We start from the raw sequence: 15,019 nt of genomic DNA on the forward strand, positions 1-15,019 counted from the left end.
AGGTACAGCTCAGGATAGCATACAATTGGCCTACTTAGCATATGGAAACTGATGTTGATGGGGTCCTGTGGGTAACCTGCCTTGCTGGCCAAGGGATACCCATTAGTTCTGCAAAGACACCCACTGAGGATGGTTTTTGACAAGAGTGGGTTGCCAGACCACACAGGCAGTGGATTAAGGTAGCTATTGATAGAGCGTGAAAGATGCTACACCCCTGTCTCAGACTCCTCTAAGGGAGCCAAACCTGTCTCCTGGATGCCCTGGCAGATCATTGCTATGAAGGATGGCACCATTCAGAGAGAGGGGACACTCAAGGACTTCCAGAGGTCTGAGTGCCAGCTCTTTGAGCATTGGAAGACCCTCATGAACAGGCAAGACCAAGAGTTGGAGAAGGTGAGAACATAGGGGTCACACAGCCGCCCCTGGATTCTAGTTCAAGTTCAGATTCTGCTTCTAGACGTGCCTGCCTGCCTGCTCTCATCCCCCGCCCCCCAGGAAGTCTCCAAATGACAGGGTAGAGTTATACAGAGGCAAAAGGAAAAGCTGGCCCCTGTGCAGGGACCCAGGACAGAATCAGGTGCACACACATGCCATGTAGTTGAAAGGCTCCCGAATCAGCTCAAGCTAGCTAAACAAAGGAAAGGACCAAGGTAAGGAATTGTCAGTTCATGAAACCAAAATGTCCCAAGAGAGCGGTGGCTTCATTTGTCACCAGATCGCCACCAGGATTCTGTTTCTCTCTGTCGCTTTGCTTCACTGCTCTCAAATCAGCCCCATTCCCAGGCAGCAGTGCTGTCTCAGCAGCCCTGGGATTCTTTTCTGCAGCCACAGAGAGCTTCTCACAATTCAGTCTGGTCACGTGCTCACCCTGACGGGATAGTTACAGCTAGGATGGCGGGATGTGAGGATTAGCCAGTCTATGGCCATGATGCCACCTGAGTTGCTCGGATCTCAGAGATCAAGAAGAGGGGAGAGATGGGTGTGGTGGTGCACACTTGTAATCCCAGCACAGGGAGGCTGAGGCAGGAGGGTGAGAAGTTCAAGGCTAGGCTTCTTCCTGCACACAACAAGAGTATACTCCACAGAGATACTGGGGTGCTGTTAGTTGACAAAGAGAAGTTAATTCTGGTAAGATGAGCCTGTGTCCATGTGTGTCCGCCCTAAGGTAGAAACAGCCTGTAAGCCAGTCATCACTAGGGTAGTCGCTCCTAACCTCTACTTTCCCACAAGCACACTGTGGGAAGAAGACATTGGCCAGGTTCCTTATGTCTTTCAGGAGACAGTCATGGAGAGAAAAGCCCCAGAACCGTCTCAGGGCCTGCCCCGTGCCATGTCCTCAAGAGACGGCCTTCTGCTGGATGAGGACGAGGAGGAAGGTACGACCACCAGCCTGGGGGCGCAGTTAATGCCGACGATATGCTAGCTGCTTTCCTTATTGCTAGGTCAAACTCCTGACAAGAAGCAACCTTAGGAAAGGTCTGTTTGGGTTTGCAGGGATGGTGGCATGGAAGGCATGGTGACCAGAGACGGTCACACTGTGTCCTCAAGAAGCAGAGGGCCGTGAATGTTTAGCCCACTTTTTCCTTTTTTTTTTTTCAGTTTAGGACCCCAGCTTAAGGTATGGTGCCGCCCACAGTGGGCTGGTCTGCCCACCTTAAGTAACCTATTGTAGATGACCCCCGTCTCTGTTGGCCCAGAGGTTTGCCTTATGGGTGATTCTAGTTGACAGTATTAGCCATCACACAGAGAGAAACTGAAGCCCGGGGGTTCTGGACATGGTCGAGTAGTGTGGTTTGATTAAGCGTCTTCTTTCTCTCTATATGTTTTCCCATCTGTAAGTGGGAATAAGATGTCCCCTGGTTCACCTTCAGAGGGTTGTGATCTGTGAAGCTTCAGGGTGGTTTCTTGCGACCTGCAGAGGAGGCAGCCGAGAGCGAGGAAGATGACAACTTATCTTCGGTGCTGCATCAGCGAGCCAAGATCCCATGGCGGGCCTGCACTAAGTATTTGTCCTCTGCCGGCGTCCTGCTCCTGTCCCTGCTTGTCTTCTCCCAGCTACTCAAGCACATGGTCTTGGTGGCCATCGATTACTGGCTGGCCAAGTGGACGGACAGTGCCCTGGTCCTGAGCCCTGCCGCCAAGAACTGCTCCCTCAGCCAGGTACAACTGCAGCCCATAACAGGACTGGTGGAGAGGAGGCGGGAAGGCTGAATCCGCACACAGCTGCAGGACACACTGACGCATTCTCTTCCCACTTAGGAATGCGCCCTGGACCAGTCTGTCTATGCCATGGTATTCACCGTGCTCTGCAGCCTGGGAATTGCACTGTGCCTTGTCACCTCTGTCACTGTGGAGTGGACAGGACTGAAGGTGGCCAAGAGGCTGCACCGCAGCCTGCTCAATCGCATCATCCTGGCCCCCATGAGGTACCCCGAACCTGACCACAGCGGGGCAGGTCACTATGCTCTACATCTTAAATCCCCCATCTATGAAATGAGCACCGATGACCTCTGTCCCAGGCTTGTGGGGGTGACTCATGTGTGTGTATGTGTGTATTTGTGTGTGTAAGTGTCCTTATGCAAGAAGCAGGGAGAACTGGCATTTGCCCAGCAGACCCCTGTGAGCATCTTACATGGCTGGTTCATTGGACGGTCCCATCAGCCCTCAACCTGAGCATCTACGGGCTTCTGATAAAGCTAATTTCCTTCCCTGGGTGATATAATCTCTCTGCCCACAAGTTCCACTGCCTCCTCTCCCCAACTCCCTCCGCAGACTGCATTTTCTGACACTGGGGGGTAGGATTAACTGTTCGAATCACCCTAATGAGATGGAACAGAGCCCTGAAAGTGTCAGGTGTCAGAGACGCTTTAACATCATGCCCGACTGGCTGGTCAAACTGATATGCAACCACATGAGCATGCTGGTTGCCCGGCCTCGTGGCTTCCAGACCTCTGTAACTCTACCTCATAGCTACCGCTCTGCTTGGCTACTCTTTCACTCTCCAGCTTTGCTGACTGTGTGGCTGGGGGACATGGCGGCCTCGTTAACTTACCCTCTGTTTGCCCCTAGTCAGAAGTTCAGAAGTTCTCTGGCAGGGTTGGGCCAACCCCAGGTCGCAGCCAGAGTGCTGACAGCTGGCATAGCTTCTCACTGTCATCCAGTTGACAGACTGTCCCCAGGGAACAGCTCTCCTGGGAGAGGGCTCTGTGTCCCAAGGGAACAGTTGCCAAGAGAGTCAAGCCAAGGAGGCTCTCAGTGGTCACGGTGAGCCTGAGAGTCAGGAAGGCTAAACGGAGGCCAACACCCTTTTGAGTAGCTGCAGGAATTCTCAAGGACACAGGCCAGATATTTGCAGACCCACAAAAGCAACTGCCTCTAGGAAGTGAGATCCACAGATGGTTCTAGAAATATTTAAATCAAGCAAATAGCTGCCCTCGTTTCATAAACAAAGAGTAGATCAGTCAATAACTAATGGTTCTGCTTGCCTCTTAGGTTCTTTGAGACCACACCCCTGGGGAGTATCCTGAACAGATTTTCATCTGACTGTAACACCATTGACCAGGTACTGACTGCTGTGCTAGCCTGAGAGCCCTGGGAGCTTTTCCTCTTAGACGCTGGCCTCCACATAGATGTGCAAGGCCCTTTGTGGGGAGCCCAGTATCCCTGAGTGGGGAGCCCAGTGTCCCTGAGTGGGAAGCCCAGTGTCCCTGAGTGGGAAGCCCAGTGTCCCTGAGTGGGAAGCCCAAGTGTTCTGCTCTGACCAACACTGCCTCGGGGTCTGCAGCTTCCCCTGAGAGCTTTCCTAAGACTGAAGGCTGTTTGAAGATTCCACTGGCTCATTTAGAAAGGTTCCAGAATATTCTGAATATTCACATGGGTTCAGCCTATCTCCTTTACTGACATCTTACTAGATGGTGAGAAAACAGAGTCTGGACTCCTGCCCCCAGAGAGTTTGCAGGGCAGCCAGACAGATACACATCAGCCTGGAATAAAGTAAGAGACAAACGTGACAGCAGATGATACTCCAACATCAGCAGATGATAGCAACATCCCCACTGTCTCCCCCTTGTCCCCAGCACATCCCATCCACGCTGGAGTGTCTGAGCCGATCCACTCTACTCTGTGTCTCTGCCTTGACTGTCATCTCCTACGTCACACCGGTGTTCCTCGTGGCCCTCTTACCCCTAGCTGTGGTGTGCTACTTCATCCAGAAATACTTCCGAGTGGCGTCCAGGTGACAGCAGCATTTCCTGTCTGGCGGGCGGGGGGTGTAGGAGCAGGGATAGGAGGTCCTTTGCGATGGCGGTTTGGTACACTTGCCAGACTCATAAAAGTGATAGCCATGCTTCTCAAAAATTGAAAATAGAAATAACCGATAGAAATGGGGGAAATGCCCATCGTAACGTCTCATCTGTAGGCGCACGCTCTACCGTTCATACCTCAGTTGCTCCCTGGGGAGATGGGTCAGGAGCAGGATGCTTCCCATGAGGACTGTGTGATCCCAGGAGCCAAACTGACTCAGGAATCAGCACTGGTCTCTAATGGGGGTCGGGGGAGGGACAGATGGCACCTGACAGGAGAGGGGTGATGAATTAGCTCGCTTCCAAGTCCACAGGGGTGCAGAGCATGACTGGGAACCTCAACTGTACTGAGGCTCCTGCAGACACTCTCATGGATCATATTTGCCCACTGAGACTCACCACACAATCACACACACACACACACACACACAATCACACACACACACGAACACGCACATGCTCACACATATACACACTCACACACACATACGCACACGCTCACACTCACACACATGCACACACGTTTCCTACTCAAAAGTATTCTAATATATTCTCTAGAGAGTTCTTCCTAAGAGTGATTCTGTTAAACTCATTGATTCAAAAAATTAGAATGAAAACTTAAATGACCCTCTAGGCCACAGTTACTCAAACTGCCAATTACAACCATCATTAAATCAGATCCTGATTCATAATTAGCATTTTGAAAACAGTGAGGTAGAACCAAGCCTAGGAGTGAGTTATAGCTTGGGTAGAGCACTTGCCTGTCATGAACACACGTTTCACACACATATATGTGTCTGTGTATATGCGTTCTATTTTGATCTATAACATAAATTATCACAACATTTCACAACATGAAACCTATGCTTTGGCCATGTAAGCATGGCTCCTTATTTGTGATACAAAATGTACTGCTTTTATACTTCAGGTCATGGTCATAAAAGCTAAGTACCTTTCCCAAGTGCGTACAGTTGATAAAGAAACAAAATACTGCCTGGCAACAATGATCATTATGTTTAAATGCACTTTATATCCTAATCGCCTGCCCATAAGACTCAACGTTGATATAAGTGGCTTTTTGTTTTGAATGGCTCAGAACCTCCAGGCACCCTGGGGGGTGGGGAGCACTTTGCATTGGCATTAGCAAAATGGCAGTGTCTTTTCAAACATACTGTGGTATACACACCATGGTACAAGCTGTCCTGCAAACTTCACCTCTCTGCCAAGGAGGGCATGTTCGCCCCATTCCTCTGATATCTGGCTCTTGCAACAGTGTCTAGGAACACTGCTCTGTGTTTTCCAGCTGGCATACCTGGCATATGATAGGTGGCTGTGGGGAGTAAGAGGCCCCTTGTTGCCATGGAAACCTTAGCCTCCTCTCCCCACCCAGGCTCCTGGCCTAGGATGCCCTGAGGCCCGCTGTGGCTCTTAGGCGACAAGGAACTGAGAATCTGGCCTCTCTGTTCCTTTGACCGCTGTCCTATATAACCTGTGAAGTGGACATATATACATACATACATACATACATACACACACGCGCACACACACACACACCCTATCTCAGTGCCAGCTGTGAGGTGGACATTGCCCAGGATGGTTAGCCGGCTCTGTTGAAGCATTCCACATAAGCATTCTCTTTGTCATGCCCGGTAGCATCCCAGCAACAGTAGCATCCCAGTGTTGCCATCTCAGCAAGAGAGCAATGGAGACTGACAGGGATGAAGTTGCCCAGCCTGCTGCATCCCGGCTGAGGCTGAGCGCAAGCTGCCGTCCTAACCACTCTGTTCCTACAGGGACCTGCAGCAGCTGGATGACACAACGCAGCTCCCTCTGCTCTCACACTTTGCTGAAACCGTGGAAGGACTCACCACCATCCGTGCCTTCAGGTACAAGCCCAAGAGTCCCCCAAGGTGGGAGTGGAATGGAGGGTGGTGAGCCTCAGACTCACAGGTATGATGACTTCAAAGGACCCAAAGCATACCGGTCTTAATCACGCCTTAGGCCTGAGCAATGTCCTCTAGCAGGGACAGGCCATGTGGACTCCTAGTGTGAAATCCTAGCCTTACAGACAAGCTGGGGGCCTCAGAAGTAAGGTGGGACATGACAAGAAACTAGCCTGGGACAAATCTGTCCACACTGGAAAGGCTAGGCCTAATACCTGAGGCCTTCCAAGGTCAATGTTACCAAACACCAAATAGGGTACTCACTCTGCACTGTGACTCTAGGTGCTCAGCATGAATTGTTCCCACTGCACAGATAGGGAAACTGAGGCACTGAGCAGTCACAAAATCTCTCTAGGAAATGCCCGCACGAAGCAAAGATTTGAGCCCACTCACCCATCTGATAACTCCACTGAGCTCCTCCTGTTCTGAACCAGTGCCAGGCACTGGAGATGTGTCACATGTCCCCAGAGGCATTATGTTCCCAAGGCCATATGACTGTTGGCTTTACTAGACCTGGGGATAAGGCTTTGGGAACATAGAAGGGAAGCAGTCTGGGAAGGCTTCTTAGAGGAAGAGTTACAGAAACTATGGCTCAAAGCAAGAGTTCTCTCACCCTGAGGAGTTTCTGAATGTTCAGTGCCCCTGGCACCATGTATGTCACCTCCTTGAGTAGAGGTATTGGGCTGGGAGCATCTGCAGGTAATAGGGAGTAGAGAAGACCCCCGTTCTCACAACCAGGACGTGGTTGGATCTCCTGGAGCCTCAGGCCCCTCCTAGCCGGACCAGAGACCCCCTGACCCACGACACTGGCTTCTTATGTCAAAGCTAACCCAGAGAGTGACAACAGGTTATTTTTAGAATGGCACAGCTGCATGACAATCACCATGTGACACCAAGCACTGTGTCAGGAGCAACCCAAGGGCTTAGGGCTCAGCTTAGGGCCCAAGACCTTCATCTTTTCCCCTACCACTAATTCCCAGATCAGCTTTAGGAGAGGTGTCTTGGGCTTCGTCAGACCATACTCGCTCCTGGGACAAGTGGGCCTGTGGGAATTCACCTCTCAGATGCCATCTGAGGAAACCAGAACAGAGCTGTGTCCTAGCCCAGGCTACATTCCCTGGATACTCCCCTACCCCTCACAAGCCTGAACCTCTCCTTGCAGAAGCCCTGAAACACAACACAAGGCTCCAGACTCCCCTCCCAGATGCCCGAGGTTGCTTTAGCTTTGGGCCTAGCCTCTGGTCTAAGTTTTAAAACTGGTGTCCAGAGCCCTTGGGTGGGGCCTGGCACTGCAGACTGACTTTCGTAAGTGGCTAGGCTTCTGAGCAGATTCCAGCTCAGTCTCTTAGCCTCAGAGCAAGGCCAGGGCTCCGATCAAGCCTGTGGTCAGCCAAGAACCTGATGCCGTGTTCCCCACCTCTCCACCCCCATCACGCTGAAGGATTCATAAATTTGAAAAGACTTTTTACTCACTGCTATACGTGCCTAATTTGCTGGCTTGAGCCCTGGGGTCTACCCTGGTGGAAGTTAACTGGCCTCATTGATTTCACACTGGTGGAGTGCCAAGGGCTAAATGTCACATATGAGTTATTAGCAGTCACCCTCACAACAGCCACGTGACATAGGTGTGAGCTTAAGCCCAGCGGCTCTGCACTGGGCAGTGGGGTCAAGGCGGTCATCATCCAGTTAGCACGCACTTCTCAGAGTCAAGTCTGGGGAAAGTAGCTGTGAAGCTCAGCCTGGCTACCTGCACCTCCCCACCCGCACCCTCACCCCACCCTGCCCTCAGAGGAGGCAGGGCTGTGGACAGTGCTACAGTGGAAGTGTATTGAAGGCATGAGGGGTGAACAGGAACAGCCGTTCCCACAGTGCCCTGCACCGGGCTTGGTATGGCTCACAGGCCCTCAGGTCATGCTGACACCAGTGTCACCATTTTGCCCTTGAAGAAACCATCTTGATCCTGGCATGCTCATGGTCCGTGGATGCCAGTCTGGGTTTGCACGGCTATGCCGCTCTTCCCCAGTCCCCAGGCACATGTGTCAACTGCGTCTACTTTGATGGCATGCACACAGGCCCTCAGACTCCCAAACACTCCCCTTCACCTTCTCTCAGGCACGCATGTGTTCACACACACACACATATGTCAGCATGCACGTCCTCGAGCCCTTCTCATGCCCAGATTCACACTCACCTCAGACCCGCCACCCCCACCCCCAAGCATCCACCACTTGTCTGTGCAGCGCACACTCCCCCACCACACCTTGGGGATGCTTTTTAGCATCCTCAGATGCGTGTCCTCTGCCCAGAAATGATTCAAGCAAAACAAACCTCAGAGGTAAGAAGCACACGCCTCACATGGCATGGGGTCCCTCTGAGTCCCTGGATTTGGTGTCCCCCTGCATTTAGTGTCAAGATGGCTTTTCATTGGTCCCTTTGTTTACCATTAAGCAAGTACATCCCTGACACCTCAGGACCTGGCTGATGCCTACAGGGTCTGAAGGAGGTGACAGAGGAACCCAGACCTCAGAGGAGGCAGGTCTGTGGATAGTGGTGCAAGAGAAATGTGACAAGGGCCTGGGAGTGGGACAGAAAGCCCAGAGATCCTTGTCCTGCTAAGTCCTGGAGATGGCCAAGCTAGGAGGATCACTGTGTTTCTTCCATTAAGATTTCCATGATGGTGTCAGGCTCTGGGAGCCGGGCAGATACACTTCCTACGCTCACACATGCCCCAGTCTGTAGTGAGGCGGATCGTAAATGGCTAGAGAAGTGAACGTTTGAGCAGATTCTCAGCAGCTAACAAGCTGCAGAGAGAGAGCATTATAGAGTTAAGGGGTGGCCACTGGAGGGAAAGGGGGAGTTGGGGAAGGCGTTTCTGAGCAGGTGCAATTAAGGTCAGGCCTGGAGGCTGAGAAGGGAGATTTATGAAGATCAAGGGAGAAAGCTGTCAGGTGATGGAAAGAATGCAAGTGTTTGGGGGCAGGGGATGATGCCATGGCCTGGAAGGGCTGGGGAGGCTACTGCATAATGAGTGGCAGGAGATAACATTGGCCATAACTGGTCCCTACTGAGGAAGTAATGCCAGATGCCATTGGTGTTCTGAAGGGGACACACTGCTGTAGAAAGAAAACTAAGCTGACACCCAGGAGTAAGAAAACCAGACAAGCTGTTAAGGATCAGATGTAACCCGGCGAAGAGGGACAAAGCTCTGTAAACCAAGAAAATCCTAGATGAAGCAGGAGAAAGGTGGACAGAGACAGGGACCACATTTGTGGTCAGCCTAAGAGCTGATCTGTTTGGGAGCTGCTGAGAGCCCGCTGTAAGTCCCACCCTCTTCCTCCACGTCCTGCTCATCCTCCAGGTATGAGGCCCGGTTCCAGCAGAAGCTCCTGGAGTACACGGACTCCAACAACATCGCCTCCCTCTTCCTCACGGCAGCCAACAGGTGGCTAGAAGTCCGCATGGCAAGTGGCACCCCCACTGTGGGTCCCGGGGCAGGGGTCTGATCGGGAGTGTGGAGCTGGAACATGGGGCAAACATAGATGCAGGACAGAAGATGGGAGAGTTTGTGATGGGGACCCAGAGCCTTCCTGTTCTCCAGCCCTGGTAGTCTTCCCACATTTAACCTGCATCTTCACCCCATACATCCCAGGGGCAGTCCAGGAACATGGAGGGTGGGAATGTGCAGGATGGAGACATTAAGAATGGTGGAGGTTGGGACTAGGAGTGTAGCTCGGCTGAGAGAGCGCTTGCCTAGTATGCCCAAAGCCATGGGTTTGATTCCCCTATCATGTCTATAATCCCCGCACTCTAGGGATAGCAGCAGAAGGATGCAAAGTTCAAGGTCCGCCTGGGCTATAGATCCTGTCAGAATGAGGAGGGGGAAGCTGGCAATACGTGCCAGCAGTGGGCGTGTGATATACACACAAGGGCTCATGGGGCCAGCTGGTGAGGCACCCTTCCTTGGGGAGTAGGATGCATAACCTCGGAGGGACACAAGCTCCCAGGCCTCAGCTTCTGCCAGCCTCTTGTGTGGTGGCTGCATGCGTGTGGGTTGGAGCTCAGGCTGGCTGAGGCAGGATGAGGTGCCTGTGGCTCTGACCCACAACAGCCCCAGCCAGCTGCTGTCCTTCCACAGGAGTACATTGGAGCATGTGTGGTACTCATCGCAGCCGCCACCTCCATCTCCAACTCCCTGCACAGGGAGCTCTCTGCTGGCCTGGTGGGCCTGGGCCTCACCTACGCCTTGATGGTGAGTGAGTGCGGCAGGTGGGGCAGGGGACTCAGATGCTGATCTCAGGCATCTGGGGCAGTTTCCTCAATGAGATGTGGGAGAGATGGTGTGCCCCTACCTGGGCTTGGCTGGATGGATAGTGAACAGGTGATGGGTAAGGAGCCACTGTAACCCTGTCATGGCTCCAGGTTGCCACTGTCCCCAGGCAGTGGGTGGGCAGCAAAAGGCTCACGGAGGCTCCTAATCCACCCCAGAGCTAGGAGAGCCATCCTGAAGGCTAAAGGAGAAATGGGCACCACTAAGCAGTTGTGACTGGCTGGCCCCACCCCCACAGGTCTCCAACTACCTCAACTGGATGGTGAGGAACCTGGCAGACATGGAGATCCAATTGGGGGCTGTGAAGCGCATCCATACACTCCTGAAAACTGAGGCAGAGAGCTATGAGGGGCTCCTAGGTGAGAACCTGCAGGGCGTTAATCCCTGGTGGGGGCCGGTGATCTTTCTGGATGCCGGGGCGGCCTGTGCCTGGTGGCTGACCCACAGCCTGGCCCTCAGCACCGTCATTGATCCCCAAGAACTGGCCAGACCAAGGGAAGATTCAAATTCAAAACCTGAGTGTGCGCTATGACAGCTCCCTGAAGCCCGTGCTGAAGCACGTCAATGCCCTCATCGCCCCAGGACAGAAGGTCAGCTGGGCTGGGAGCCCGTCGGGTGGACAACAGCAGGCTGCAGCCCTCTCCCTACCCCTGGGCCCCATCCACCGCAGAGACAGTCATCTAGGACTCCCTTGGTTTAGAGAGCTTTGCCAGGCTCCTTCCCAGCCAAGGGTCCCTGGCTCTCCCTGCTATATCCTCTGGACCTGCAGAGCGGAGATCTCAGGCAGAGAGGGACGCTGCTGCCGCTGTCCAGCGCTCTGGGTCCTCACATCCCTCATTGAGCCCATCTCTGACACGTCCCTCTTTCTTTGCCTTTGTCTTTCTGTCCACTTGGTGGTGTTGTGTTGCTCTGTCCAGCCTTGGGGAATATCTGCCCCTGCCTGTCTCTTCCACCCTGGCCCTTCAGCACCACTATTTCAGTCTCTATATCAGTCCTTTATGCAAATTTTTGTTGGGAATCAAGAACGGGGAAGCAGTGGGATCCAGTGTGAGTCCCGCCATACACTTGCCCACAGAAGCACACCTGGGCCCTCACTCCCTGACAGCTACCAGACAGGATGTGGGTCTTCCCTGCAGACCTGTACCAAGGCCTGTGCCACTAGACACCTATGCCTGTACTCTTCTCTGGGGTTGCCAGAGAGAGCCCTCTCTAAGCCCACCAAGGAAACAAGCTCAACCCCGTGTCCAGCCAGGCTAAAGAGAAGCTGGGCAGGAGACCGAGACTAGAGGAGGCGCTGTGACCCCCACACCTGTGCACACCCCAGGGCCACAGCGACACGCCTGCTTCTCTGCTTCCAGATTGGGATCTGCGGCCGCACAGGCAGTGGGAAGTCCTCCTTCTCTCTCGCCTTTTTCCGAATGGTGGACATGTTCGAAGGTGATTTGTGTGTTAACTGTCACACACGCACCCGTGTGCCCACAGCTACCAGGCAAGACCCAAGAAACCCAGCGGCCTTTCCATAGCCTCACTGGGATCCATGGCCCAGGCTGAGCCTGTCCTGGCACCACCCCCACCTGGTGGCCCTTGACCTATGACATCATCTCTCTACAGGGCGCATCATCATTGATGGCATCGACATCGCCAAGCTGCCGCTGCACACGCTCCGTTCACGCCTGTCCATCATCCTACAGGACCCTGTCCTCTTCAGCGGCACCATCAGGTGAGACCCTAAACCCCTCCCACCCCAGCCCCAGGCCAGCTCTGCTCTCTGCACAAGACAGGGAGCAGAGTCTTCAGAGAACGGTCTCCTTCACAGCCTTCCTCATTAGGCTCAAGCCAGCATTTGTGGGTCCCCCACCCCGCTCACTTCCCTCCTCAGCGGGCCCCTCTCAGCACCAGGTTCTCCATAGCTGCTTTGAGGATGAAGATGAACCTGTTCCCTGAGAGCTCTCTGTGCCTCTCCCCAGATTCAACCTGGACCCAGAGAAGAAATGCTCAGACAGCACACTCTGGGAGGCTCTGGAGATCGCCCAGCTGAAGCTGGTGGTGAAGGCGCTGCCAGGAGGCCTGGGTGACTGCTCCTGGCACCAATGGGTTTGGAAGGAAAACATCACAGCCATGGCTAGGATGAGCATTGAGCTTGGAGCCCCAAGTCTAACTAGGATTCAGTGACCGTGCTATCCCACAGGGTTCAGAGGTCAAAAAATTTGCCTAGGGTCACATAATGCACCTAGCTCAGAGTCTAGCATAGGGGGACATTCAGGGTCCCTAGGAGGCAGACTTCAAGTCCCCCATACCACAGTGTTCCTTGAGCCCTGCCTTGCCCTGTCTGTCTGCCCTCTGGACAAGGGTCACAGTGGACATTGGTACAGAACGTGCCCATAGGGCTCTTCCCCAGTCTAGGGTCTGTCAGAATCATGGTGTAGGCACTGTGAGGCTAGACAGGCTCTGACATCACTGGTTCACCCTCCAGCCAAAGCTTCCACCAGGACTGCCCAGGGCCCCAGCGGTGCAGAGCACCAGGATGACCAGTGCGTACTGAATCCATATGATTGGAAGCTCTGTTGTGTCAGACACATCATCCCCACCTGCGCACACACACCGACACAGCACATGTCTGTACCCTGCACATACAACCCCCTCCATGCGGCTACTCTGCTCACAGGCAGGATTTACTCAGGCCTGCCCTGTCCCATGTCTGCTTCCAGATGCCATCATCACAGAAGGAGGGGAGAATTTTAGTCAAGGCCAGAGGCAGCTATTCTGCCTGGCTCGGGCCTTCGTGAGAAAGACCAGCATCTTCATCATGGACGAAGCAACTGCCTCCATTGACATGGCTACGGTTGGTCCTGGGGTGGCATGCTAGGGAGTAGTTGGCACAGAGAGGTCTTAAGCCTCAAGCTGACCTTCACATTAGGGCCGCATGGCAAAGGCAGGTCCAGCCACCAAGTACTGGGCGCCTGTTCAGCCCTCTGGGAGTAGAGCCAGAGAGAAGACGGGCATATAGCTAGGAGCAGGTGTAGATGGGAGCCAGGCCACCTGGGCCCCACGTCCCCAGAACCATCCCAGACCCTGTCCATGGAACAGATGAGCCACCAGCTGCTTGCTACCTCTACCTGACAGGAAAACATCCTCCAGAAGGTGGTGATGACAGCCTTTGCAGACCGCACCGTGGTCACCATCGCGGTAAGGGGCCACGATGTCCTGTGTGGAGGTCACCAAGAGGGAAAGCTTACCCTGGGACGGTAACTAGTGGACTGATCCCTGTAGTCAGGAGAAGATCCTAGAGTGTCCATGACGGGAGTCTAGAGAGCTGGCAGGAGGACAGAGCAGGATTTTGTGGTGTCTAGAGATTTATACCTTTACTTACTTGCCTTGGGTCTTGCCCCTATTCTCTGGATTCCAAGATACACCCTTCCCTAAAGTCCTGTAGGCTAGGCTAGGGGCTGCTTCTCATAAAGAGTGGGAGCCAGTGGAGAAGTCTGTAAGTCTTGATGCCTGGGAGTTGGGGGAGAGGCTTGTTAGAGAAGAGAGGGCAGAGGGCTTGGACCACAGCCACCCCAGGCTGGAGCCACACCCCAGAGGACACAGTTGGGTTGTGTAGAAGGAATGAGGCCATGGCTTCAATCCCAAGCACTGCAGAAACGGATGTGGTGGTGACACTGGAATCCTAGCCCCTGGGGAAATAGAACACAGGAGAGCAGAGGTCCAGGGTCGTCCTTGGATACTTAGCTTCAGGTCTGTCAAGGCACATGAAAAAGGGAGGCCTGGGAAAGAGGAGGAAGAAGGGCCACGGTGGCTATGGACTCCTCCAGGCTGGGGGAGGACGTTGGTCCTCCGCTGTCCCGCCCACCACACTCACCAGCCCCTCTTGCCTTCGCGCAGCACCGTGTGCACACCATCCTGAGTGCAGACCTCGTGATGGTCCTGAAGAGGGGAGCCATCCTGGAGTTTGACAAACCGGAGAAGCTTCTGAGCCAGAAGGACAGCGTCTTCGCCTCCTTTGTCCGCGCGGACAAATGACTCTGCCAGCGCCAGCGTGCCATCCTGCACCTCACTTGCTTGCCTAGGGTTTCGTACTGTAAATCACTTGTAAATAAAGAAATTAATTCTTTGCTACTGGAGGTCCAGGCTCTGTGGAAGGGGCAGCGGTGCCACATGGGCGCAAGCAGCCAGCCTGCCTTTGGCACCAAGCCAACTCGAAGATGGCAATTGAACAGAGGCAAACCAGGTTCCTGATCTGTCAGGCAGCTCCCACCGCCGTAACAAAGTGCCACGGGCTGGCTGGCTTTCCATAGCAAAAATTTCTCTCTCCCCATCCTGGAGGATCAAGACGTTGGTTGGCGGCTTTGATTTCTCCTGAGGCCTCCTTTGCTTTTCACTGCGCCCTCACAACCTCTCAATCTCCCCTCCCCTCCCCTCCCCTCAGTGCTTTTCCTCTAAGTCAC

General features: G+C 53.7%; 1 protein-coding gene across 2 annotated transcripts in view; it reads left to right on the top strand.

Annotated features, from left to right (window-relative positions):
- Window positions 1-14,735, top strand: part of Abcc8 (ATP binding cassette subfamily C member 8) — a 74,963-nt gene extending 60,228 nt beyond the window's left edge. For both annotated transcript variants that reach the window (XM_021166984.2, XM_021166986.3), the window contains exons 23-39: window positions 268-393; window positions 1,277-1,376; window positions 1,919-2,160; window positions 2,260-2,426; window positions 3,493-3,562; window positions 4,077-4,234; window positions 6,095-6,187; window positions 9,603-9,705; window positions 10,380-10,493; window positions 10,810-10,930; window positions 11,031-11,161; window positions 11,930-12,008; window positions 12,183-12,291; window positions 12,539-12,642; window positions 13,280-13,413; window positions 13,695-13,757; window positions 14,457-14,735. In XM_021166984.2, the coding sequence (XP_021022643.1) occupies window positions 268-393; window positions 1,277-1,376; window positions 1,919-2,160; window positions 2,260-2,426; window positions 3,493-3,562; window positions 4,077-4,234; window positions 6,095-6,187; window positions 9,603-9,705; window positions 10,380-10,493; window positions 10,810-10,930; window positions 11,031-11,161; window positions 11,930-12,008; window positions 12,183-12,291; window positions 12,539-12,642; window positions 13,280-13,413; window positions 13,695-13,757; window positions 14,457-14,594 (2,052 nt within the window). In that variant the 3' untranslated portion in view covers window positions 14,595-14,735. The remainder of the gene's footprint in view (window positions 1-267; window positions 394-1,276; window positions 1,377-1,918; window positions 2,161-2,259; window positions 2,427-3,492; window positions 3,563-4,076; window positions 4,235-6,094; window positions 6,188-9,602; window positions 9,706-10,379; window positions 10,494-10,809; window positions 10,931-11,030; window positions 11,162-11,929; window positions 12,009-12,182; window positions 12,292-12,538; window positions 12,643-13,279; window positions 13,414-13,694; window positions 13,758-14,456) is intronic.
- The last annotated feature ends 284 nt before the right edge of the window (window positions 14,736-15,019 follow it).

Source organism: Mus caroli, unplaced genomic scaffold (assembly GCF_978045245.1).
Source record: "Mus caroli unplaced genomic scaffold, Mus_caroli_1 scaffold_8, whole genome shotgun sequence".
NCBI lineage: Eukaryota > Metazoa > Chordata > Mammalia > Rodentia > Muridae > Mus > Mus caroli.